General features: G+C 46.4%; 1 protein-coding gene across 1 annotated transcript in view; it reads right to left on the reverse strand.

Moving 5' to 3' along the window:
* Positions 1-390: 390 nt before the first annotated feature.
* LOC138747706 (receptor tyrosine-protein kinase erbB-2-like) overlaps positions 391-27,843 on the reverse strand; it is a 37,221-nt gene continuing 9,768 nt past the window's right edge. The window contains exons 2-16 of the mRNA XM_069907199.1: positions 18,889-19,153; positions 18,162-18,313; positions 16,850-17,033; positions 13,398-13,535; positions 13,191-13,259; positions 12,382-12,500; positions 11,578-11,719; positions 10,131-10,247; positions 7,210-7,336; positions 5,368-5,441; positions 3,625-3,715; positions 3,206-3,405; positions 2,051-2,174; positions 1,867-1,957; positions 391-540 (exon numbers count right to left, since the gene is read on the reverse strand). Of these exons, the coding sequence (XP_069763300.1) occupies positions 391-540; positions 1,867-1,957; positions 2,051-2,174; positions 3,206-3,405; positions 3,625-3,715; positions 5,368-5,441; positions 7,210-7,336; positions 10,131-10,247; positions 11,578-11,719; positions 12,382-12,500; positions 13,191-13,259; positions 13,398-13,535; positions 16,850-17,033; positions 18,162-18,313; positions 18,889-18,988 (1,878 nt within the window). The 5' untranslated portion in view covers positions 18,989-19,153. The remainder of the gene's footprint in view (positions 541-1,866; positions 1,958-2,050; positions 2,175-3,205; positions 3,406-3,624; positions 3,716-5,367; positions 5,442-7,209; positions 7,337-10,130; positions 10,248-11,577; positions 11,720-12,381; positions 12,501-13,190; positions 13,260-13,397; positions 13,536-16,849; positions 17,034-18,161; positions 18,314-18,888; positions 19,154-27,843) is intronic.

The following is a 27,843-nucleotide window of genomic DNA, read 5'->3' on the forward strand; positions in this document are numbered from 1 at the left end:
TCCTTCTTCACAGTTAATACAGACAAGACCACGCCCACTTCCCATGGCTGTAGACAAGTTATCACACTAAGGAGATTGATTCTCCCTGGCTGCCCTTCCAGGGTAAGGGAATGAGGCTTCCAATTGAATACTGAAGTGGGCCTTTCCTCTCCCCTACTGCTTGCTCAGTTAACTGACAGACTGCCCCAATTGGAGACCATCGGAGGTGGTGGGTGACAACTCTCATGCCACCAGTGAGGTGATAAAAGCAAAGCAGTTACCTGTGAACAGGCTCCTCAGGACAGCCATCATCTCCTGTTGTACACCTGAAGAATAAAACAGGACTGTTGACACAGAGAAAGCAAAGAGGTTTATATCAAATGTGGCAAAGACTCACTAGTTGATCTTCACTCACGAGTGGCTGCAGTTTGTTGGACACAGTTGACAAAGGCCGTGTTCATCAGCGTATTTCCAGATGTGCCCATGTAGACCACTCGGGCATTTCTCCACACACTGCGAACCATCCTTGTAATGCTTGCAAGCCACACAGGCATCAGCCCCCTGATGGCGAGAAGGGAAGGTCAGCTGCCCACATGTAGCAACAACCCCCACTCCTGTCCTACCAACTCAGCACCAACAATACTTAAACAAAAGCAGAAGCAGCAAAGGACATCCAATGCTTGGGCTAATCCAGTTGCCCAAGATACCGGGGAGAAGGTCCTGCCTTGAAGTTGTGCCATGGGATCTTTATATGTTCACCTGAGGGGCCTAAATGTCTCATCCCAAAGGTACTTCTGCGACTGAACCTGCTCTCCCCTGTAATTAGTCTCTGATTAAGAGGTGGAGGTCCCAACATAGGAGAACCTTTAACATCACATGTCAAGGTATTCACAGGAATGAGGTCAGACACAAATTGACAGGGAGATTTAATCTATTTTTTTTTTAAATTTAGACATACAGCACAAGAACAGGCCCTAACGGCCCACGATCCCGTGCCACCCAATTACACCCAAATGACCTTCAAGCCTCGGTGCATTTCGAATGATGGGAAGAAACCAGAGCCACGAGGAAATCCACGTAGAAATCGTGAGAACATACAAACTCCTTACAGACAAGGGATTCAAACAGCTGCTACCACTCCACCATCAGACTCTTACTTCTGCACTTTACTGATTTTTTTTGGTCTCTCTCTGTATTGCAGCTTGTTTACATTTATTTTTGCACTTTCAGTAAGTGGTCATTCTGCCGTGCCCGCAGGAAAAAGATTCTCAGGTTGTATGTGATGTCATGTATGTACTCCCGACAATAAATCTGAAATCTAGTGCACAAAATCAAAATGAATATGAAAATTAGAGGTGGCCACTCAAACCCAGGTAGCTTGTTAGTGGAGAATGGACACGTTTACCTGAAGACTGCACAGGGGAGGGAAAGTGATATGTAAGGGAAGCCACAAATGTGGGTTAAATATTTGTTAAGTTGCCACTCTTTACTGCACGTCGAACAGGGAAGGTGAGTGATCCCTGCAGTGAGGGGTCCCTTGACAAGCTGCTGGATGCAGTCGCCAGCCAGGGCAAGGCAGTCCAGCAAGCCAACACCTTCTAGTGGATTTCTATGGGAATGTTGCCTCGCAGACCAAGCATTCACAACACCCACCTCACTCCACATGTCAGCGCGCGAAATAGAACATCGCCCCACAGATTCTAAAGCAAATGCTCGAGGAACTCATATCTATACGTGTCGCCCATGATCAGCGAGTGAACACAGCCTTGTTTTGTTCTGTTCTTTTGCCTCACTGGCCCTGCCATTCCCTGTACTGTAATGCCCGACCCTGCTCTCTCACACCCCTCAGTCTCCCCTCCTGTGAAGTGCACAGGAGTCATTCGTTACCTTCCCACTGCAGCTCAGGGTTGCGTTCTGTGGGAGACACTCTGGATGGCAAGCAATGCAGGACAACTCACTCAGATATTCCCTCACTTCTCTGGAAAAGGAGACACAAAGAAAAGTTAGATCCAGCCCTAGTCATGCATCGTCACTGTTCCATTATGCCCTCCTTTTATCAATGCACACCTACCCATCATACAAGTTGCACGATTCCACACATTCCTGACCTCGGAAGTAGTTCATGCAGGAGAGGCACTGTGTTGGCCCTGGGCCCCAGCAGCTGCCATTGGCACACAGACTGTCACAAGAGAAGTCTGCAAGAGAAGTGAAACATGCCAAGGGGTTAAAAAAAAAAATCAGATGTTGGATTCTGACCCAGTCACTTAGCAGAAAGTTGATGCACAGCAACAAAGGCAGCACGTACCGTATATACTTGTGAAACATTGAAGTTTTGGGGACCAATTTTTGGAGTCACATTTAGTTGGGATGGGGCAGGAGGGGGAAAGAGGTTGGCTTTTACATGGATACTACATTTGACCATGGTAAGTATCTGCGTCGTTCAAGGTGTTGGGAGTTCAAATGGCCGGAACCGGGTGGTGAGTACTTGGTACATCAGGAGCTCAGATGGGCGGGAGGCTGAGGCAAGGATCTGTGGTCGGGTAGGTATGCAGCCGGGGCGAAGGTCCATGGTCAGTGCGTAAGTAGCTCCGTGGGAGTGCGGGGCATCGGGAACTTGGATGGGCAGGCAGTCGGGTGGGAGGATCTGTGGTCGAGCCATCGGGTGCTCAGATGGATGAGCGGCTAAGGAGTGGGCTTACAAACAAGGAGTTAGGAGCTTAGATGGATGGGGGGGTCAACTTTTACACAGGATATACAGAAAATACCCAATTTTTGGCCCTAAAAAAGAAGGGGGGGGTGTGTTAACTATTACACAGGATTGATTATTACACTAGCATATACGGTAATCACGGGCAGGAATGGTTCAGTGTTTAGTTTACACACAAACTGCACAATACAAAGCAGGAGTGAATGGTTTCTATGAGATTTTATCATTGTGAATGTTTTTCAGATCACACCAAACATAAAGGGAGCTAGCCAGACCTGCATTTCTATGGTTACTAGATACCAGGCCATTTTAATCAGTGTTGATAACAAGTGCATTAGTGCACAATGCTGGGGATGCCATTCCTTCAGCCACTGGTGTATTTGAAATGAAGAGGAAGATTTTAGCATCTCACAAGCCCTGCTTTGTTTGACCATGTTTTCCAGACACTGTTGTTAGGAAGAATCCAGTCACCAACACAATCGGATTGGACTGCTTATTCTAATAGCTATTCCTACTTACCGCAGACGTCCTGTGGCCTGTTGGCCGTTATCAGCTCCTCCTGATGATCCTTCTTAAACAGCTGCCTCCAGGGAATGGTGTTCACATAGCAGAGGTTTGGGTTCTGGTGAATAAGCACCAGCCCATTACTAATTTCTTTTAGAGACCGAAGTCCTAGGGATTGTATCTGGAGATTCTGCACTAACAATGCATAAGCACCACTGTAACCAGAGAGGGAGTGTATCAAAAGCAAAAATCAAAGACAAAAATCAAACTCAAAAATCTAAAATTAAAGCCAAAAATCAAAATTAAAATCCAAGCTACTTTTCAAACAGTGTCCTGCCTGTGTCCTGAAGTTGTTTTCAGTGAGCGAGGTCAGTGCCACACACTAACAGGTGAAGCAGTGCAAGCAGGGTTCGAGCTGCAGAAGCAAGTCTCACCTGTACAATAACCGCCCTCGGATGATAGCAAGATTCTCAAAGGCCTTCAGGTTAGTAAAATTCTGTGGCCAGGCCTCAATGTATAAATACCCTGCAAAACAAGAACAATATTATTGTAGAGTGATGACATTACACGTACGGTACACTGATGTGGCTGTGGATTGGATGGTTTCAGGCATTGGTTGCAGCATTTGTAGTGCAGGGATATGCTCAACAGTGTGGACCTACTTAATGGTGATTTAGTTATTGTGTAAACATGAAATATTATTTTCACTAGTTAGTACACTGGCAAAAAAGAGATCAACTCTGGAGAGGAATTAAGGGATGTGGAGAAAAGACAGGAAGGTGAAGACGAGCCTATCATCGGGTCAGCCATGATCTCATTGACTGGTGGAGCAGGTTTCATGGACAAGAAGGCCTACTCCTATTTCTTATGTTCTTGGGTCCCAGTCAGAATCTGTCCATTTCTGGCCAGCTCAGTCCAGGATGGATGCCAAGCCCTTAGGGCAGGTGCCAAGGAGGACTACTCAGGCTACATTTACAATGAGAGATTGGAGAAGTTGAGGTTTACCTGGGAACAGATAGGAGATTTAACAGAAGGCTTCAAAAATCACAAGCTTGCGATCAAATCAGTAGATTACTTCCAGCATGAGGAGAATGAATGGATTTAAGGTGATTGTCAAAACAACCAGAGAGGAACTTAACTTTTAACACAGCAAGCGTGGTCTGGAATGAGCTATACAAAAGGGCAGCAGATAGAGGAAGAAGATCAAGGAGAAAAACAGGAACGGCAGCAGCATGGTTAGCCTAGCGGTTAGCACAATGTTGTTACAGCACCAATGACTGGGACCAGGGTTTGAATACCGCGCCGTCTGTAAGGAGTTTGTACATTCTCCCTGCGTCTGCATGGGTCTTCCCCAGGGGCTCCAGTTTCCTCCCACCATTCGAAATGTACTGGGGGTGTCAGTCAATTGGGTGTAATTGGGAGGCATGGGGTCTTGTGCCGAAAGGGTCTGTTACGGTGCTGTTTGTCTGAACGGATTGATGGTTCTTCAAAAGTGACTGCACAGCACATAGATCAGGTGGTCCCCTCTGTGCTCTACATTTCCACGAAAGGGAATGGAATTTCTTCATACATGTCAGAGAAAAATCAGAGAAGCTCTCAATCAAATTGCAAAAGGTTCAAGTACTCAGACACAGAACATGACAAAGTCACAGCAAAGACGAGGAACTTGTCCAATGAGGAGTGACTGAAAAAAGCTGGTGTTTTATCACTGGAGTTTAGAAGAAAGTGAGGTGATTGTACAGAGGGAGAAAGGATTGAGGGGCCGACAGGGTGTACACTGAGGAGCGGTTTCCCCAGGACGAGGAGTCTGGAACTGCAGCACAGACTCAGAAAGAGGACTTGGCCTTTGAGGATGGAGCGGACGAGGATTACACATCACTAGAACATTCCCCCCAGAGACACCAGATCCTCAGTTATTGAACAGATTTGAGGCGACAGTTAATGAAGATTTCGACATCAGGAAGAGCCAAGCGTAGGTGGAACAGACAGAAAGGTGGAGATGAGGCATTGGATTTGTCATTACCTCACAGAATGGTGAAGCAGCATCAGGGGACTAAATGGCCTACCTGCCTCCAGTATATTCTAACTCTCATTTAATTTGGACAAGAGAAAAGGGACTGATGGTTAAAGGTGAGGCTGCTGACAACAATCTGGAACTCGTGATGGATTGTCCGTACCCGTGATCTCTGTCAGCGTGCTGAAGACCTGCAGCTTCCTCGGATCCAGGGCTTGAATCTTTGCAGCTGGGTTACTGGAAGGACAACAGCACCCATCAGACCACAACCACATTTAACCTGCTACATCTTGTCCCATCTTTGGCCACAACAGGCCTCTCCTTCTCTCTCCATAGCCCATCCAGAGAAAGCCACCCTGCCCACTTGAAATTCAATTCTGCCACGAAATCGGGAGTGATGGAACCTCACAATTCATCCTTCCTTCAACCACTGTCTGTGTTCAGAGCACAGTCATATCATAGGCCACTCATTCCATCACATCCATTCTGACCAGTCAGCTCCCATCTTCATTCCTCCCAACCCAGCACTTGGCCTGTAGCCTTCCCTGCCTGGGCTTATCTCGACCCTGGTTAAATGCTTAAGATATCCTCTAAACCTCTTCCATCAACTCTAGTTTTATCTCACGCTGATACAGGACTGGGACAAGCTGGGGGCATGTGTGGCAACCCAATGTGAAGGAGAGGAGCACAGATGATAGAATTAGCATAACTCAGCCTTGGACTAGAGGTCAGAGGTCAAGCTCCATCACTCACCCTGTCACAGGCTTAAAATAGCATGCCTTCTGATAGGCAAATTGATAAAAATACAGGGCCAGGCAGCATTGCATCCAGCTCAGGAAAGGACTGCAGAGTACAAATTGTTTTACAATTATTTATCATAAAATAACAAATACAACTGAGAGAGATCCCAACCACCTCTGGGAATTCAAGCTTGGAGCCAAACGCGAATATTATACCTCCCAACTCACTGAAGGAGCTGAATTCTCCAGATGTGTAGTGGAAATCTGTTGACAGGCTGCATCACAGCCTGGTTTGGGGGCACCAATACCCCTGAGCAGAAAACCCTATGAAAGGTAGTGGACACAGCCCAGGACATCACAGGCAAAACCCTCCCTACCATCAAAAACATCTGCAGGGAACGCTGCCGTCAGAGAGCAGCGGCAATCATTAAGGATCCACACCACCCAGCACTTGCTCTGTTCTCACTGCTCCCATCAGGAAAGAGGTCTAGGTGCCATAAGACTCACACCACCAGGTTCAGGAACAGCTACCACCCCTCCTCCATACTCCACAACAACAAACTCAGTCAGGGACTTATTTAAGGATTCATACTTTGTACATTATTGTTTTTCTTTGCAGTTTGTTTACATTTATATCTTGGTTTATATTTCTCTCTTTCACATACCTATCTTGAGTACAGTTTTTGGCACTACCAATAAGTAGAAATTCTGACTTCCCTGCAGGTAAAAGAATCTCAGGGTGGTATGTGATGTCATGTATGTCTTTTTTCTTTGGCTTGGCTTCGCGGATGAAGATTTATGGAGGGGTAATGTCCACTCCACGTCAGATGCAGGCTCGTTTGTGGCTGACAAGTCCGATGCGGGACAGGCAGACACGGTTGCAAGGGAAAATTGATTGGTTGGGGTTGGGTGTTGGGTTTTTCCTCCTTTGTCTTTTGACAGTGAGGTGGGCTCTGCGGTCTTCTTGTACTCTGACAATAAATCTGAACTTTGATCCTCAGCTCAGAGATAGGAAAGAGAAAACAAGACCCACCCAAGTGCACATATATAAATACACAGATACATGGGCTGCAAACAACATGCTGTGAGGAGCTCAAAAGATGGGCTTCTCAAAGGCCCATAAGCCAACACCTTCTGACACACTGGTAATTGTACCGGAATTAAATCTACTCCGTCACTAAGAGTTTCAGCAGTGAGGATGGGAAGGCAATATAATGAAGAGTGAAATGTGAGCAGATAATGGAGTCCACAGCTGCTGTACTCACCCAGAGAAAGTCTCGGGTAGGAAAACCAAACTACCAAAGATCTTGGTGCAGCCTTTAAAGGAATCGATGTTGTTGGACATCACTGCCCGGGCACTCTTCAGCTGGTTTACCCCCACACCGCTACACACTGCAGGACAGATTAGTACGTGAGGACATCCAACCAACATCTACCATGATCATAAAATAAACTCCATTGTCTAAATAGAGTGTGTTAGTCATCATTAACCCCAAAAATTACAAGTATTTAACTGTGCAAAGTCAGATGTTATTAATTACCAAAAATATAACACCTTAAGAGAGAGAGAGAGAGCGAGAGCGAGAGCGTGAACTCATTACAGCTTAGGCACAATTCTGGAAAGTTATTCCAAAGTCAGTCTTAGAAATTCCAATGTGAACACAAAGACCCTTGAACTGATTACGAATGAGTGAGAGACAGACTGACACAAACTCATGAAACCTTGATGAGTTACTTCCAGGACGAATGTCGTTTCAGACAAGTGGTAGTTACAACTCCCCTTTTCCTTTTCTAGGGGAGGCAAAATGAGTGAATTTCTCAAAACTTCCAGACGTGTCAGTCCAAAATGACCAACATCAATGGTCACGATCCAAATGCAGTATTTCCTCTGCTTCCAAAACCCCAAAATACATGTCAATCAAAGTGACCTTTCCTTTAGTCATGATGGGATTCAATAACTCGCTTTCAAAATGACCTTCCTTTTGGCCACGGTGTGGAACACCAATTCCCCTTCAAAAATTACCTTTCTTTTGGTCACAGTGGGGTTCAAAATTTCACCCGACAGGGAGAAACAAATTGCCCATTATCACACAAAGTGTTCCTTCAAAGAGCTGCTGCTTCAAGTGTTGCCTCCTTTAAAATGGCCCACTGATCACAAAAGGTGCTTTTCCTTTAAGTCTATCTTTCACATAACTCCCCACACCTGTTCCTGGATAAAAGCAACACATTTCCTCTCTTCTCTTCAAAAGTAGAAAAGTGGGTGCACGCTGTACTAGTTGCTGCCAAACTCAGTTCTCTCCACAGCTGTGAATGGTCACAGCTTATGCTAGCCCTCAATTTGTTAACCCTTAAAGTGACCGTCCCATTAAAATGAAATGCCTCATAATAATGGTCAAAATCTTTCCTTCCAGGGTAAAAATGTCAAAAACTAGAGGGAATGCATTTAAGATGAGAGGAGGATAGTTTAAAGGAGATGTGTGGGCATGTTTTTTTTTGTTACACAGACAGTGGTAGATGCCAGGGGTTGTGGTGGAAGCATTTTTAACAGGAGGGTTCAAGATACATGTATATATGGGGAATGGAGGGAGATGGCGCATGTGCAGACATCATGGGCTGATGAGCTTGTTCTTGTGCTGTACTGTCCACATTCTGCATGTCAAAAGGAAAAAAGATGCAGTAAAAGAAATGTAAAACAAAAGTAATGAGCTATCTTTGTTACATATGCATAGAATTAACAAAGTGAGTACTGATTCTATAGAAGTGAGGAAGAGGAACTGGTAGTGGGAAGTAAGAACATGGCAGATGAAGTCTGCAGGTATTGCACACCACCATGCACAATGCATTAACAACCCAGAAATCACATTATTCTGAAATTGGGAAGGAAGCAGGAGCTCTGGAAAATTACATTCACCAGGGCAGTGAAACGCAGCAAATTGTTGGATCAGTGACCTCACAAGTGCCAAGACCTGATGGACTTCATTTTGAGATCCAAAGAAAAGGGGCTGGAGAAATGGTGTTTGGTTTGAATTTTCCAAACTTCCCAGGACTCGGGGAAGGTTCCACTAGATTTTTTTTTTAAACCGTAAATGCAACCATTTTATACAAAAAGGAGTGAAAAAGCAGGAAAGTACAGGCCAGTTAACAACATCTGTTCTGAGGAATACATTAGAAGCTATTATTTTGGCAGGGCACCGAGAAAACAGAGTCAATATAACCATACAAAATCTATAGTGGAAAATCATGTTTATTGGAACACTAAAAAATGTAAACTAAACAGCCAGTACTAGACATATTTCTAGATGGCATTTGATAAGGTACCAATGAAATAAAAGTGTGGGGTTTATTCAACAATGTATTGGTCTGGATGACAAGAGAAGTGGCATAAAAGAAGCAACAAGTTGTAACAAGGATCAACCTTGTGCCTCAACTTGAAACAATTACCTTGGAAATGAGTATATTAGAATCTTGCTACAGGGAGAGTAGCTAAGTTTGCTGATAAGGGGGTAAGTATATGTGCAGAGGACATAAGGGGAGTTATACTGGGACAAGATGACTAAGACAGAAATCCCATTGGAGAGAGGAAGTGAAGCTGCAGCGAATACAACATTAATAGAAAACAAATAAAAGTATGGATCCTGGAACCTGAGACAAAGGCTGAGAGAATTCCACCAGTCGAAGAACATTGGTCGGATGAGATCAGTTATCAAAGGAATATTGTAAAAACACATTGCTGGATAAATTCAGGTCAAACAGTGTACTTTATGCAACAAAAATAAAGATGCAAACCAATGTTTTGGGCTAGAGCCCTTCATTGAGGTATGACAAATTGTAGGCAGGCAGGTTACTGAATGAAGGGCTCCAGCCCAAAACCTTGGTTATGTATCTTTATCTTTGCTCTATAAAGTACACTATTTGACCTGCTGAGTTTCTCCAGCATTGTGGTTTTACTTCAATTACAGTGTTTTCAGACCGTCACGTTTTATACCAAAGGAATATCGATCAGTTCGGTCAATGGTAGTGATCTCACAAGTGGCAGGAAAAAAATTCAAAAATCTGAATGATGACAGAAAGGAGCCAGGGAGTCCAGTCCATGATTCACAAAGGTTAGTGAGCAAGGAATCCACACCGCAAACACACAACCCCCCAACACCCCCCCATCCAATCACTCCTCCTAGTTGGTACTGACCTCTGGGACAAGGCTCACTGCACTTCTCACATCTCTGGTGTTCGCCATCAATCACTTCCTTGGTGTCATTTGGACAGTCCAGTGTGCATGACCCCACATTGGTTGCTAAGTAATTGTCTGTGAGGATTAACAGGGAAGAAGAGGGGAAAAAGGAAGGGGCGATGGAGCGCGAGAGGAGGGGCGATGGAGCGCGAGAGGAGGGGCGATGGAGCGCGAGAGGAGGGGCGATGGAGCGCGAGAGGAGGGGCGATGGAGCGCGAGAGGAGGGGCGATGGAGCGCGAGAGGAGGGGCGATGGAGCGCGAGAGGAGGGGCGATGGAGCGCGAGAGGAGGGGCGATGGAGCGCGAGAGGAGGGGCGATGGAGCGCGAGAGGAGGGGCGATGGAGCGCGAGAGGAGGGGCGATGGAGCGCGAGAGGAGGGGCGATGGAGCGCGAGAGGAGGGGCGATGGAGCGCGAGAGGAGGGGCGATGGAGCGCGAGAGGAGGGGCGATGGAGCGCGAGAGGAGGGGCGATGGAGCGCGAGAGGAGGGGCGATGGAGCGCGAGAGGAGGGGCGATGGAGCGCGAGAGGAGGGGCGATGGAGCGCGAGAGGAGGGGCAAGGAGAGGGGGAGGGGGCAATGCGGGGAAGCATTGGTGGAGGGACAGAGAGAAAATGCACAAGAGGACCAAGGAAAGGAGCAGTGAGGAAAGATGGAGGAGACATACAGTAAAATCCCTGTTATCTGAAATTCAGGCAACTGGCAACTTCAAGCAACCAGCAATAAAAAGAGAAAAATAAATCAATTTTTAAAAATTAAATAAATAAATAAATAGATAAATAGAATTTAAAATTAAAGTTTAAAATTGTAAAACTAAATGTTCTCTGAAGTAACACATAAACCTTTGGTGAAGATGGGAGTAAATATTCAGCCAGCTGAGAGCCTTGGTCGCAATTTGCTCGAGGCAGCTGTTTGAATAAAGTTGTGTTTAAATAAAATGGTGTCACCCAGGTTGAAGAGCTGGTTGATGCTGCTCACCATTGTCTCCTTATCCCTGCTTAGTATCCCTATTAGTATATTAACGCATTGGGCAGGGGTTAATTTTAATGTTATTGTTCATCATTCCGATGGCTCCGTGGAGGGGGAGGAACCTGCAGATGCAGCGACGGTTGAATGTTTTCAAAGAATGTGACTGATAATAACGAAAAATGCATTAAAGTTCATATATTAATGCGTTTATCCAGTGTAAGTACAGTATTTTTTGTCTTTTAAACTGTTCATTCTTAATGTGGGTATATAAGTTAGGTATTGTAAGAGCAACTGGAAAACTCGTTTATCTGCCATCTACCAATCACTGTAGATGCCAGATACTAAGGGTTTTACAGCATTACGATATCAGAGGTAAGTTTATAGAGTAAATTAGGAATCCAGACCAATGTATTGCCAGAGGAGTGGAAGGCTCTTACATGGACACTCTTTGACGCAGCTGGCCCCGAAAATATATGTTCCTTCCGGGTTGGGCTCCATCTGATAGATTTGTGCGTTGTAAATGCTGAGAGGGGGACAGTCCCACCTGCACATCCCCCCATTGTTGAAATGATGACAGGCCTGCAAACAGATATGAGCCATGTGACGGATGGAATGGAAGCTGAGTCCTCGATACCCAGCACAGCAGTCAAAGACACAGGAACTACTGAGAAAATTCCAGGAAAGTGCTGTCAATTCCAAAAGTTCAGACCCAGCTCCCCTGGTGCACCCTCCAGCTGAAAGGAACATATCTCTGTCCCTGACCTCCTCCTGCAGGGCAACACACCAAGTTCCTCCAACATCTCTCTCAGTCCTCATTCAGGGAGACCCACCATCTTCCTCCAAAGTCTCTCCCTCACAGTTTCTTTCATCTTTCTCCACATCTCTCCCTAACCTCCTGAATGGTGTCTCAGCAACTTCCTCCAATGCTTTGCACAACCAGTGTGCATTCAAAATTGCGAACCTCTGCAACATGTGCTCCTAAATGTTTAATTCTCATTTTTAACCTCACCTCTCCATGGCCTTCTTCCCACCACCACCCCACTTTTGTACCTTTTTCAGCTCTCCAACCCCAGATAATCGCAGCACCTTTCAAATTCTGCTGTTTTGTTCTGCCTCCAGTTTAATTGATCTACCATCAGTGGCTATGCCTTCAGAGAGCTCAGATATAATCTCCCCTGATTAAGTATTGATTTCTTGCGATGCAATGTGCTGTCAGTGGGTGACCCTTGGTGAGCACGTACAAGGCAGTCGGTGTCCTTGGGTCCAGTGCAGCCGGCGGCACATTCGCTGTGGCAGCAATCAGTCGGGTGTGGGCCTTTACAGCGGGTCAGACATTGGGAGGCGCAGATCTTCCGAGTCACTGAAAGAGCAAAATAAAATGAGTAAACCAGAACTCCAGGATCTGTAGCCCAGACAATTCCCAGTGAACTCAGCAAAGTACAGACAGGATCCTGGGATTCTGCCATGGAGCTCCAGCTCAACAGCCTCACTGCTCTCTCACTGTCACTGGGAGTTGGGAACAGGCAGACTGCAGCCACTGCACTGATGGTCAGAAGCAACCCAACGCAAAGCACACAAACTCAGGCCATCAATATTCCCATCTAAAACAGTGATTCTCCACCTCCCCCCCTCCTCCACCTTACCAACCTCTGTGGTTAGTAAGGAATTACTTAAGGTGGTATATGAGTGGAAAGAATAAAGAGAATCAAAGGCAAATTTAAGAAAAGAGGAGAGCAGGTAACTGGTTTATACCCAGACCACGAGCAGTAATTTTAATTTTTTTTTAATTTAGACATCCAGCATGGTAACAGGCCCACAAATCAGTGCTGCCCAATTACACCCAATTGACCTACAAACTCCAGTACATTTTGAAGGGTGGGAGGAAACCGGAGCCCCTGTGGAAATCCCAAACAGACTCATGGAGAATGTAAAACTCTTCACAGACAGCACAAGATTCAATCTCCGGTCCTGATTGCTGGCGTTGTAACAGCGTTGTGCTAACCGCTATGCAAACCATGCCGCCCACAGAAATTAACCACTGATCACTCACATCTCTGGCAATACTCGGGACCCGAGCCCCAGCATGATGGTGACTCACAGGCCCGACTGCAGTTTCCACCTGACAGAAGAAAGAGAGATAGAGAGTCAAGGTTAAAGCAGTGTGATCCATGCCACCAGAACCCTGTAACATTTTCATGGCACACGCTGCGCAGGTGGTTGGTTAACTTCAGCAGCCACTTATGGGCGAGCTACTCACACTGAACTGTCCTATTTGTGTCGACCGGTCCCACAAAAGGAAACTTGTTGCTCTTATCTTGAATGTCATCCCACTGGATTGTCTCTTGGTAACAAAGCCAGGGATTATTGCTAATCCAAATACTCCCTGTCAGGATTTCTGTCAAATACACATTAACATTGTTAACAGTTTGGAGGTAAATTACAGTGAAGAATTTTTATTTACAAAGAAACATAAATACAGTAAAATCCCCATTATTTGGCTCCTACGGGGATTGCAGATAGCAGAAATGCAAATGTTCCGGTTGACTGAGACACACTCTATCAATGCCTAATACACATTAAAAAGACAAAAGACAGTGCAAAATGTGAAGTAATTTGAAAATTTTTTTTATAGACATACAGCAGGGTAACAGGCCATTTTGGACCATAAGCCCGTGCCACCCAATTACAACAAATTAACCTACACCCCCCCACCCCCAGTACATTTTGAATGGTGGGAAGAAACTGGAGTCCCCAGGGAAAACCCACGCAGTCACGGGCAGAACATACAAACTCCTTACAGTTAGCACAGGATTTGAAACCCCGTCCCGATCACTGGCGCTGTAAAGTCGTTGCACTAACAGCTACGCCAACCATGCCATACTCTTTACTTGTGTAAAGTTCACATAAATCAGATAATACCCGTAATTTTCAAAATTTAAATTCAAACCCCAGTCGCTGGTGCTGTAACAGTTGTGCCAGCTGCTACACTAACCATGCCGCCTTCATAATGAACCCCCTCCCCCAAGTTTACAGAAAAAGCCTTACTTATGTACTGTACTTAATACTAATAAAAATAAGGACTCTTACTAGGCAGGGATAAGGAGACACTTTGGGAGTTGCCCCAGCGGCGAGCAACATTAGCTGCCTCTTCATCCTGGGCGCTACCATTTCATTTGAACGCAACTTTGTTCTAACATCTGCTGCAGGGGGTGCATGACCGGGGCGCTCCACTAGCTGAATGTTTGCTCCCATTTTCACCAAGGCAACTCAACTCACCTCCATGCAAGTGTCCCAATCAGGCCCTCAGCGTGCACACCTCGCGCTGACAATCCGACTCACCTCCACACAAATGGCAACAGCGATAAGAATGCTCGTGCATTGAGGGGCAAATCTGCATGTGTCCAACTAAGTCTCTGTGCATCCATCCGTTGCGTTCGTCCGATCTATTTATTTCCTCTGGGGTTTTTTTTGCCAGTTGTTTGAGTTTCTGATTGAATTCCAAATAATGGGGATTTTACTGTACCAATCTCTAAACTTAACAAAATAGTTACACAGCCCTGTATAGCTACTTCCCCTTCACCCCGTTAGATACTGGATCAACACGATGTTTCTCCTGACTTTCACAAATAACATCAGATTTTACTGAACCAGATAAAGATCTAGCTGGAGTTCCTAAACTCATTCTTGGCTCGAGGAAAGACTCTTTATTTACTTTGAGTAACAGGTGAAAGAGTGCAGTTGAGAATATTTGAACTTGATGCGCCAGCTTGCAGAAAGGAAATGCACAAAAGGGTGCAAGTGTTCCCGAGCTCTAAAGACAGGGGTAGTAAGAATGTGGCAAAGACAGGTTCGATACCTGTGTGTAAACACATTGTAAATTGCTGACATAAATATCCAGTGGGGGTGTGGTGGCAGCACTACTGCTACTACTTGCTATTCCTGGATACTCTGAAAGAAAAAGAAACGAGGAGGCGGTATAAAGAAAGAGAGTGAGGGCAGCAAAGAGACAGCAACTGATCGTTGAGTTTACCATCACACCCCTTGGGGTAAAAACAGAGAAATAGGAGGTAGGGCAGGTTCAAAATGTCAGTAATATTGATACCTTGAGGATGGGTTCAGGCCTGAAACATTGGTTATATCTTTTTACCTCCTATGCTGAGTTCCTCCAGCATTTCTGAGTTATTACCAACAATCACCATCTCGACAGATTTTCTTGATTCACTCCACTTGGGTATTCTGTAAGCCCACAAATTGTGAGAGGGAGGTAGGAGACAAGATCTGAATGACTATAAACTGTAGTCAGGAGCTACTGGGAGGTTTCAATTCCCCCAACATTGATAGGACATGGTTGGAATCAAGGGGGAAAGGGGACAGGGCTTCCTGAAACGTGTCAACAAAATGTCCTTGGTCAGAGTCTCCTGCTGTGGAGAAAGGAGACATCTCTGGATCTGGTTCAGTGGAATTACGAGAGTCAGGGAGACAATGGCCAAAAGAAAATTGTTGGGGAGCAAGGAACATTGGGTCACCAGGAGATAGTTTGGAGAGCAGGACATGCCCTTTGGCTGACAATCTGTGCCAACCCATGTAAATATTATACAAGGTTCCAAATAAATAGTCATTTATACATTATTCATTTTGTACAGCGTACAATTTCAACAATTACAGAGCACAAGTGCTGTCAATAGTGAGGAGGATTGCCCCAAAAGTTAAAGAAATGGGATCCAACATTATCAGATAGATGTTTTCGCTGTAAGAAGGAAATGGGAACAACAGTACATGCAATTTGGGCATGTGAAAAAGTTTTGGGAAGATCTAAATCAGGTATTAAATAAAATCACAAAAAGCAACATACCAAAAAATCCAGAGATCTTTCTTCTAAGTAATATAAGAAGTAAGGAAGTAGGACTCAAAGTGGATGAAGCACAAAAAAGATTTATTATGATAGCCTTAGCATTAGCAAAAAAATGTATAATGTCAACTTGGAAATCGGAAGAGAGCCTGAGAATACAGCAATGGTACATGGAAATGAATAAATGTATTCCATTGGAAAAAATAACATATAATTTAAGAAATAACATCACAGTATTCAAACAAATTTGGGAACCGTACATGGAACGCCACAGAGAAGTCCTACCGCGGACCTCCACCACCTCAAATGACAGAAGGAGAAGACGAAATGAACTGACCCAGTGTGTAAAAGTAGATGACACATTTTTCTTGTTTATTTTTCATTGTGTGATGACATTGTTTAATGGGTTTATTGTATTGTATATGTTGAATGTTTATTGGTTTTGGAGAGAGGTGGGAAGGGGGGAAAAAAGGCCACTGTGTATATTTAAGAGGGAAATGTTTGTATGTATTTTGGTTGATATGGTTCACAGTGTGAAAAATTAAAAAATTATATAAAAAATACAGTGAGGAGGATTGTAAAAAATGCAAGTCAGAGAAACTTGCAAAATGGAGAGGTGTGTGGAGATGAAATTTAATACGGAGAAAAGAGAAATAGCAGAGAGAATAAAGAGCAAAGTACTAAAGGGTCATCAAGAACAGAGGGAGCTGGGCAGGGCATGATAGTAAAATAGATGTTGTACAAAATTGCATAAGAGGTGGGAGAGGACAAAAGCACTGATTAACAAACAATGGGGCATCATGAAGCCCAAATGTTGCTGAAATACATCCTCAAAGATGTTCCAATGAACACATTCTGACCTGTCAGATTCCTCAAGCGAAGCTCACGGAGACCAGTGCCTGTCGAGTTAAAGTTTGAAAGCACAGCCAGTGCAAAGCGCCCGTTATATAACTGGCTTCCCCGGATGATGCGCAGATTCTCCAGTGGAATGTAGTTAACTTCGTTATGAGCAATAAGAACGTAGCCTTGAACCTCCTGAATATTCTGGGCCACAAACACAACATGATCTACTCATTTCTGTTTGGGAGCAAGTCTAACAATATGCTGCTGCTGTTAAACAGAGAGCACAAGCTTACAAATAAAGTAATAGTGGATAGGCAGAGAGGGCTGGGAAGTCAAAGAGGGCTGGGTAATGGAGGACAGTGGGTAGGGATAGACAGAGGGAGGAGGGCAAGAGGGGGAGTCGAGTCGGAGGCCGGGGCGGGGGGGGGGGTTGAGTCGGAGGATAGGGCGGGGGGGGGGAGCTGGAGGAAGGGGGAGTTGGGGGGGGGAAAATCGGAAGATGGGGGGAGAGCGGGAGCTGGAGGAAGGGGGAGTTGGGGGGGGGAAATCAGAAGATGGGGGGAGAGCGGGAGCTGGAGGACGGGGAGCTGGAGGACGGGGAGCTGGAGGACGGGGAGCTGGAGGACGGGGAGCTGGAGGACGGGGAGCTGGAGGACGGGGAGCTGGAGGACGGGGAGCTGGAGGACGGGGAGCTGGAGGACGGGGAGCTGGAGGACGGGGAGCTGGAGGACGGGGAGCTGGAGGACGGGGAGCTGGAGGACGGGGAGCTGGAGGACGGGGAGCTGGAGGACGGGGAGCTGGAGGACGGGGAGCTGGAGGACGGGGAGCTGGAGGACGGGGAGCTGGAGGACGGGGAGCTGGAGGACGGGGAGCTGGAGGACGGGGAGCTGGAGGACGGGGAGCTGGAGGACGGGGAGCTGGAGGACGGGGAGCTGGAGGACGGGGAGCTGGAGGACGGGGAGCTGGAGGACGGGGAGCTGGAGGACGGGGAGCTGGAGGACGGGGAGCTGGAGGACGGGGAGCTGGAGGACGGGGAGCTGGAGGACGGGGAGCTGGAGGACGGGGAGCTGGAGGACGGGGAGCTGGAGGACGGGGAGCTGGAGGACGGGGAGCTGGAGGACGGGGAGCTGGAGGACGGGGAGCTGGAGGACGGGGAGCTGGAGGACGGGGAGCTGGAGGACGGGGAGCTGGAGGACGGGGAGCTGGAGGACGGGGAGCTGGAGGACGGGGAGCTGGAGGACGGGGAGCTGGAGGACGGGGAGCTGGAGGACGGGGAGCTGGAGGACGGGGAGCTGGAGGACGGGGGGAGAGGGGGAGTTTTATGGTTACCTGGAGGAAGGAAAGGTCAAGGTTTCCCTTCAGGTGGGTGATTTCCAGGTTGCCCTGAACCTCTCGGCAATTCTGGTACAATTTGCGCAGAGTGTGGTAATGGTTTTCCAAACTGAAAGTCAGCTTGAGCTTCATATCTGTCCCTGGACATACTGAACAAAACATCAAGTGACATGGATGAGGTATTCAGTGTTTACTCCACCAGGTGCACTTAATTCTTACTTCCTGATACAGCCACAGAATTCACAAGTCCCAAATATCAGCCACATCCTCAGAGGATCACCTTGATAAACCTCCCCCTCCCACTGTAACACCTTGATTCACCTCCCCCTCCCACTGTAACACCTTGATTCACCTCCCCCTCCCACTGTTATACCTTGATTCACCTCCCCTTCCCACTGTTACACCTTGATTCACCTCCCCTTCCCACTGTTACACCTTGATTCACTTCCCCTTCCCACTGGAACAGCTTGATACACCCCTTTCTCACTCTAGCCCTGATATTCCTCAAGGACCTGAAAAGCATCCATCCCATGTTCTAACTTTTCCTCATCCGGAGGACAGGTCTTCCACCTGAGCCATTTAATCTGTCACTGTCTTTACGAATGCTGCCTGACCTGCAGTAGTTAAATGGTACTAACACAATTTGGATCCTGCTTTGCTATGCACAACTTACGGCCCATCTCTGTAATGGCTTTATTTTCAGCTGAATGCATGCAAAACTTACCTTGAGGGAAGGAGAGCTGAGCTGGGCTGATAGTTCCACACAACACCAGTACCAACAGAGGGGCCACATCTGCCCATGGAGCCACAGTCTGAGCAACCATCACAGTGCCTGAGGAGTCAGGGTGAAAGTGGAGCTCAAGGAGGAACACTCCTTGGCTCCAGATCTTACTGCAATGCTCAAGTCCCTCTCGATCGGCAGGATAGTCCAGGGCAGGAGGTGACAAATGGCTCACTGGTCACAGATGGGCTCACTGGACAAGCATTTCCTGGGCATGGGTAAAATAAGAGAAAGAAGTGTCATTGAATTTCCTTCCGCTGAACTGTCATCGATACCTGGCCCTGCTATTAATTACAACCTGTCTGTTTAAAGAGCGAGTCTGATCCAGTCCCAACTCCATGCTGTCAGCCCTGGCCCATCCAGATGGAGTGGGGAGTTGGTGGGGGTTAGTGGCAGAGCTTGAGAGCAGGATCTGACAAAGTGTGGTAATGCATGAGCTGTTTGAATGGTGTTCAGGGTGGCAATAAAGGATGCAGGAGGGAGAGAGGGGGAGGGGAGACTGGGTATTTAAAGGGATTTGTGGGGGGGGGTGGGGAGGAATTATGTTGAGATTCCAGGGCAGCTGCAGTGTATTTATACCCAAATACAAGCAATCCATCAAGATGCAGGGAAAGGAATGGGGCGCTGCAGAAGAGCAGAGTATGTCCAAAGAGCATTGCCTGTGCTGTATTCCCGGACACAGCGAACTGATTGATATTCTGATGAACGCTTTGCTGACAGTGAATGTCCACTCTGCCACTCTTCCCATGAAACTGGTCGGTTACATTATAAACCCACGAAACTGGTCGGTTATATTATAAACCAACAGCACAACCTCAGAATTAACCCCATCGGCAACCCTCTGGCTCCCTGTTAGCGCATTGCACCCTGACTACACTCCCAATGGCCCTGGAGTAGGGATCATTCTGTGTGCAGCTATACGGGGTCACCGTTTATATATAGAGTCAGCATCAATCCAGATTACTCCAGACACTGTTCCTGCTCTCAGAGTTAATTATGTCATATTAAGTATCTCCCACTCATGTTTAACACTTTACTGAGATTGTACACAAGCCACCACTGTGTCCTCACACCCCTGAAGCTTGCTCACCCACACCCCAGGTGCATGGGAAACCCCTCCCCTGTGGACTGACAGCTGGGATAAACCGAGCAGCTGCCTTCACGTGACCCTCCCTCCCCTGTGCAAGCAGATGCTGTAACACTGCCCTTTCAGGCAGGGGATCAGGGGAGCAATCATCCGAATGGGGGCCAGCCTTAGAGACAGTACCGACATTCTACATGGGGGATCCGTCAGGGAACTCCATCTAGGTCACAAAGAGCCCCCAGCGAACCTGTGCCGGTGGGGGGGGGGGGTGGTGGGAGAGGGGGGAAGAGGAGGAAAATAGAGCCCCGGGAATGGGAAACCTGATTGAGGAGATCCAGGCAGGGACAGAATCTCAGGCAATCTTGATTCCAGGACAGATAAGGCCTAAAGGAGGGATGAGCCACAGATCTATCCCACGATCCAGCAGGAAGATCTTTCCTGCTCTCAGCCCATTCATTTCTCTGGACTATGTGCGTGTCCGTGGATTCAGCTTAGGCAAAGCTTGGCTCTGCATGCAGCTCGTTGGGAATTTCAGGAATGTGCTGAGAAGGGAAAGTTTCTGCCAAGTTGGGTGGGATGAGGCGATCATTCACACCACCAGCCTGGCAGCGTTCAAATGCTGGCATTCAAACAGGTGAATCATTGTTGACCCACCTCCTCCACGAAACGTGGGCCTGGTGACCCCAGCAACAGAGTCCAACTCCACGGCAATTTTACAGAGCATTGACACAGCTACAGGAAACACACTCAGCTCAAAAAATGCGTTCCTTGCAAGCACTCCTCCTGAACCACCAACCCCACAAATCCCCGACTCACTCAAACTCTTGGTAATATCTTTTCGATACCCCATCCCGTTCAGATGGTACAACTAATTTCTTACTTTTCACATTTTCAGCCTCAGAAGCATTCTGCCTTCTGACCGATCAAACTATGGAGACAGCTTTAATGACTTTCAAAGCAGAGCTGTACAAATATTTGAGGGATTGCAGTCATGGGGAGAGGGCGGGAACACACCAGAGTTGACCCAGGTACAAAGGGCCAAATCCCATGTATCTGAACTGTATCATCTATGAATTCAACATCTATTAACCCCTTATTATGGGCAGCAACGCTGCTCTGTGTCATTTGCGTCCATAACAATTTTTCTCATGCAGATTTTCCCCAGACCTTACTCTGGCAGCCTCAGTATATTCGAACTTGGAATCTAGATAGGCTCAACAGTTGTTCAGCGAGGGACAATAGAACGAGCAAGTACTGAGAACATAGGAGGCACTGACCTGCTTCCTCCTCCTCTCCTGCCGTTGCCCCAGAGAAAGCTGGGTCTCAGCAGGGTTGGGACAGCAATATCTCCTGGGACTCTGTGCCTGGACCACGGTCACTGTGCCCAATGATTTGAATGAAGGGAAAGGTCTCAAATTGTGAAGATAATACAAAAATAGATGGCATAGTTAATTCTTTACAGGACCAAAGAAAGCTGCTGGAGTTATTAATAACAGGAAAGGGCTAAAATTGGCATGTAGTGCCAGTGAGAGGTGATACATTGCAGCTATAAAGCAGTGAAAGGAAGAATGCAGGGAAATTACCAAGAGCTCAAGTTTACTAGATATTGAAGAGAACAAAGCAATGAAATAGAATATAAAAACCGATTCAACCGAAACTCAGATCAAGTTCTTAACCAAAATCTATACAATACTAGCTCCGTGCTAAAAGGAACAAGGCATCAGGTGGCACTCAGTGTAAATTCACCAATAATTCAGCAGGTTTGAGGAAATATAAACACAGAGAAAGGCTTTGAAACTGGGATAGGATTGACATGGGATGGGAGCAGACAGATGCAATATTCAAGATCTCCAGAATGATTCAAGAGATCAATCTTCTCTAGAGTGAATTCTGGGCCCATGATTAATGTTGAAATCAAAATTATCAATGTTTTCTATTTGTTTAAGGGAAAAATGGATGAACTTAGTAATAAGGGTATAATTCTGGGAGAGCAGCTCTTGGGACAGGTGAATTATAGGTATCGATTCCAATGGAATATAAAGTCTTCACCTCAAAAAGTACAGATTAATCAGGAACATTAATTCAAAGGCCAATGTAGGCTGATTAGATACCTTTGATGTGGTCTAGCTGTATTTTAACAAGACTCATATGGAAGACTAGCCAAAGAAAAAGCCCTTGGGATCTAAGGGGAAGTGTCAAAGCTGAATCAAAACTGGCTCAGTGGCAGGAAGCCAAGGGGAATAATGTGGAGTATATTTGGCCCTGATGGGGATATGGTGTATGGTTGAGAAGCAGAGCAAAAGTCCCAATGCCAGCAGCTGGGATTGGTTTCTTGCAACTGATGGAGACCAGACAACGCCACATGGCCTCTCCCTGCATTGTAAAGTTTATATCATCAATGATTTGAAGCAGCCCCCCCCCCCCCCACATAATAAAGAATAGGCTTCAATAATTCAGTTTGCATGTGTACATGCATGTATGTGTGTGCTCTGTACAAAAACAATCCAGCCAGCTATCTCCCCTGCTTTGCAGATCCTTTTTTGCACTTGGTCAGATCCCTATGAATGCAACAATCAAATGCCCTACCATTACCCCCTTGCCTGCATTCCCAACCCACTCATTGGGTAAAAAGAATTTGTGTCATCTTCATCTCATTCGATATAACCTACTGCTTAACCCTTCATCAATGGAAATAGTTTATCTCAAGCTTTTCATAAATACCTTTTCATAAATACCTTATCTGGATCTCCTCTCTACTTTCTCTGTCCCAGGATCTCTTGATCCTTTGTACAACTAAACATCATCTCTGGATTCATTTCAGAAAACCTTTTCTGCAACCCTTGTAAAGCCTTTACATTATTCCTAAAAATGGGCACTTGTACTGGGCACAAGATTCCAGTTGTGGCCAAAGCAATGTTTTATAAAGGCAGTTTTGTGGCTAGTCTCCTGGCCCTGATCCTTCATCGCCCTCCAGAGATATCTGTGGTGAGTTGGGTAATCAACAGGTATACAACACCTTTCCTCTGCTCATTGGTCTCCAAACCAAACAACTGTGAATGACATAGGCCAGGGAATGAGAGCATCTCAAATCAGAAACAGGAATGCTGGAATCTTGAGCCAACAATAAAAGCTAGAAGGACAGGCATTTATAAATGTCTCGATAAAGGTAGCAAGCTTAAAGCGTTGGCCAGCCATTTCTGCTCATGATTGCTGCTTGAGTCACAGCAAATCCAAGACAGAAGAAAACATTCCTTATGCTGGAGCAACTGGGGGACATTGGAATTGGGTTGAACTCTGCAGGTGAAACACTAGATCTTCCTGTTTCACAAGTTGCTGCATCTTGAAGACTCGTTAAACCATTCCAGTAAACCAAAAGTACAGGAGCTTACTGCTTGAGTTTACCTTTCAGTGCTGTGTTCTGAGCCAGGTGGAAGGTGTTAAGTCAGTCATTGCCAGACACAATAACAAAACTATGAGACTGTGTCACATTGAGCCATGTACAAGGTGCAAGCTTTTTGTGAGGTGGGGACAGATTGCTCTGGGAGTGGCTCCTGGAAGTTCTGGCACTCTCAGATGGTGTGGCAAAGAAATTTTAGATGTTAGGAGAGATTATGCTCCTCCCCTCCAAACACAGTAGGTTTAAAAAAAACATCAGCAAGCAATGACTAGGCAGAGTCTGGCTGAGACATTAACATTGGGAAGGAAATGGAACAAAATAACCCTAATACACACTGTGATCTCCTTTCGGTCATTTTATTTGACAGGATCTGTGTGATTGAGGCGGGGCAGGCTGAGGGGCAACCTTCCAAAGGTTTGTAAGATTATGAGGGACACAGATAAGGTATATAGTCAGGGGCTTTTCATCAGGGAAGGGGAGTGTACAACTAGAGGGTACAGGCTTAAGGTGAGGGGGAGAAATTTATTGGAGACCTGAGAGGTAAGTTTTTCCCATATAGAGGGCGGTAAATATCCTGAACAATCTGCTGGAGGAGGGGGTGAAGGTAAATATAATTGAAAAGTTCTAAAGGCATTTAGACAGCACTTGGGATTCATGTACAGAATTTCTCCAAACTGCCCAGAGACTTTCACCAACATCAATTCGATCAAAACAGATTCCAGATGCTGAAAGGAAGACCTTACAAAAAAAGGCACAAAGATCCAAGTATCCCCTCACACCCTGGTACTGCTGCCGCTCTACAGGCATTTTTAAGGATTGATGAGCAGAGCACATTTGATACACAGCTTTTTAAACAAAATTCCACACATCCGCCTGATTAGTGAAGTAAAAGTTCACAAAACAAGGAAATTGGCAAGGCAGATTAAAAGTTGGATCAGTGGGAGAGTTTAAAGGTACTCGTCATTGAGCAGTTTCAGTGACTGGAAGGCCAGTGTGCAGCACTTTCCAGAAGGTTCACTGGAACATCCCTCAGCTTTTATGATACGAGTATTAATGATTTGGACAAAGTGCATGAGGTTTTTAAGAGAGGGCCACATTGACAATCCTGGACAGGGAGATCTTACTCTTCGAGGAGTCTTTGCTGTTGTCATTCTGTGTCAGTGCTGGAATCAAGTTCATTTTCACACATACACAGGTACATAGAATATTACAACACAGTACAGGCCCTTCGGCCCATGATGTCGTGCTGACCCTCACATGCCTATCAAAAAAAAACTAATCTCTGAGTAAAACACAAAACTCCGCAGAAACTGTAGTTTAGGTAAAAACATAATGCTGGAGAAACTCAGCAAGTCAAACAGTGCACTTTAGATAGCAAAGATAAAGACACATCACCAACGTTACAGGCTTGAGCCGTTCATCAAGGTATGAGCAAAATGTAGGCAAGAGGGGTTGCAGATTCAGGCAAGTAGTAGATCAGCGCAGGACAACAGTAACAGGGAGAACGCCGCCCATTGAGAAGGAGAAGCAGAGGGGATGACTCTATAGGATGGTGACCAAGGCAGCAGACCAGCAAGGGGCTCAGAAGCTGAAGGAACCACACAGGCTGCAGGCAACATGGTCAGGGGACCCTCAGGCTGCGGGAGACTGGATCATGGAACCAGCTATCATATCCGGGATTCGAGAGGGTGGTGAGGGCAAGGACGGATCCTGAAGGGTCTCGGGCATGAAGGCTTCCTGATTGTGTCAAGAGGTTTGGATCGGGAGTTCAGGTTGCTTGCCGATGGATCAAACAAGTCTGTGTGGCTGCGAGATTGCTGGTGGCGAATCCACGGACACTCAGTAACTCTGAAAGGACTCTACTTTTCTCCTGAACTGGAAGGGGCACCGGATCCAAACAACCCAGCTTTGTCTGTGCCAGATACAAAAATTTAGGTGGGCTGGTTACTAGGTTTGCAGATGACAAGAGCATTAGCAGAGTGGAGGAGAGTGAAGAAGATTTTCTTTTTAAAAAAGGATTCAGCAGGAAAGAGACTACTCAGAAATGTGAGCAGAGAAATAACAGATGGACTTTAATCAGCTAAGTGTGCGTTGTTGTGAGAAATAAGTATGCAGAAAATGGCAGGATCCTCAGGAGAATTGATATTCAGAGCACATTCGTACGTCTCTGACAGTAGCAACACCAGTAGGTAGGGTAGTAAAGGCTGCATACAGCATACCTGTCTTCCTCCGTCATTGAGTCAGGAAGTCAGGTTGCAGCTATATAAAACATTAGTTGGGCCATATTTAGAGTTCCAGTCATCACATTGCAGGAAGGATGTGGAAGCTTTGGAGAGCGTGCAGAAGAGGTTCACCAGGATGTTGCCTGTATTAATTAGAGGGTATTAGAGAGACTGGACTAACTTGGATTATTTTTTCTGGATCATCGGAGGCTGAGGGGAGACCTGATAGGAATATATATGAGATGGTCTTTTTTTCCACGGGATAGTAATGTCACACATTAGAGGGCAGAGCTTGCAGGCAAGAGTTTAAAGGAGATTTGAGATTTTTCTGGAATGCACTGGGGCAGGCAGGTGGCGTTAGTTTAACTTGGTGGCAGAGTCAGTGCAGACATTGTGGGTGGAAAGGCCTGATCCTAGATGTACTGTGCTTTGTCCCTCATTACCAGCAGCCAAGAACAGAGCAGCAGTCAGCGAGCACCCACTGGGACATGTATTTCAAGGAACTGTTCAACCAAGACTCTATCCTTGACCTGAGTGGATTCCATTTCACTTAGTGCTGCAGCCACACCTTCAACCCAGCAAGAGACTGGAAAGGCTATGGCTGAAGGAGGAGAGGCTTCCAAGCAAACCAAATCCTGAAGTACTGCAATGGTGAAGTATTTCTGCCATGCTCCCTTACCTGGAAAGAGAGAATCAGACCTGGAGATCTGAGTCACTGCAAGGATGATCATGGGACAAATTTGGTTGCGGTGATCCTGCTGCCTACCTACCCTAAGTCATTACAAAGATGCTCCTCAGCTGCCTCCTTCCAGAGACAACATCAAATGTGTAACAAATTCAAGAGAGCTATAGGAACAGCATCAACCATGCATATGGTTGATTTTTAACCTCGCAAAGGTCTACAACTGAGGGGCTTGTTCATGAGTCAAGATTCTTTTATATTCTTGTAATAAAGCAGATGTAATATTACACAAAATTGCATCTAGCCTACTGTAATGAAGACAAAGATCTGCCATCAGCAGAAATTACCCAGTGCACTTTACATTCAGAAAAGCAAGTCACCACCAGCATTCCCACACGGACTTCTGTCCAAACCCCATCAGCAACCCAAGCTCCAAATCCAACCCTCTGTCAAGATCAGGAAGCTTTCAATGCTCAAGGCCCTTCAGGAGCCTCTCCTGCACTTGGCACCAACTCACATCCTGGTTCCGATACCTGGTCCTCTTTAAGCCAGTCTCTTGCAGTCTGCAGCCAGGCTAAATCCTTTGATCACAAATCGCCAGCAGGCCTGCCTAGGTTCCTTGCTGTGAGTTGCCAACAGCCTGCTACCTGTGTGTTCTTTAGTCGCCAAGCCCCTTGCTGGTCTGCCGCCATGGTCACTGTCCTGTCGTCATGGTCACTGTCCTGTAGAGTGATCTCCTCTGCTTCTCCTTCTCAAAGGTTGGGGGGGGGGGGGGGGTGGTATCCCTGCACCAGTCTTCTGCTTCCCTGGAATCTGCAACCCCTCAAGGCTGCTGCCAAACACAGGCCTCTCCATCTTGGGCCCAGACCTCACAGTTGCAGCATTTTAAATAAAACATGATCGGTTCCTTCAACAGGCCATTTTAAGCCTATACAGAGCCATTGGCAGTAGGATTTGTGGTAGGTTCCCACAGAGGAGCTCTGCATCCCCACTCCCGGTTTCCTTGTTCTCCCCAAGTCTGTACCAGCAGCAGCATTGCCATTATAGCAGCGGTGAAGACCAATACCCTATTTTCCTTGGCAGAGAAGACACTAACTAAAGGACCTAGATTCAGGTTAGTTGGCAGAAGGACGTGATTGAAGGAAACATATGGTCAGCCAAAGGACGCTGAGAGGCTAGAATTCACTGTCTGGAAGGATAGTGAGCGCAGAAACTGACCCCAAACATAAACAGTACAAGGATGAGCAATCTGTGAACCACGAGCTGCAAGGTATGACTGAGTTTTCTCGAAGGATTGAATTTAAAAGCAGGGAGGTTCTGTTGAAGCGGTATAGGGTACTGGCGAGGCCACACCTGAAGTACTGCATCCAGGTCTGTTCTCCTTACTTGAGAAAAGATATAGTGGCCTCAGAGGCAGTGCACCAGGGTGATCCCAGAAATGAACATAGAACAGCAAAGTACAGGCCCTTCTGCCCTGGATGTTTTGCCAACCTATATATTCCTACCAAAAAAT

This window comes from Narcine bancroftii, chromosome 12 (assembly GCF_036971445.1).
Source record: "Narcine bancroftii isolate sNarBan1 chromosome 12, sNarBan1.hap1, whole genome shotgun sequence".
In the NCBI taxonomy this organism is placed as follows: Eukaryota; Metazoa; Chordata; class Chondrichthyes; order Torpediniformes; family Narcinidae; genus Narcine; species Narcine bancroftii.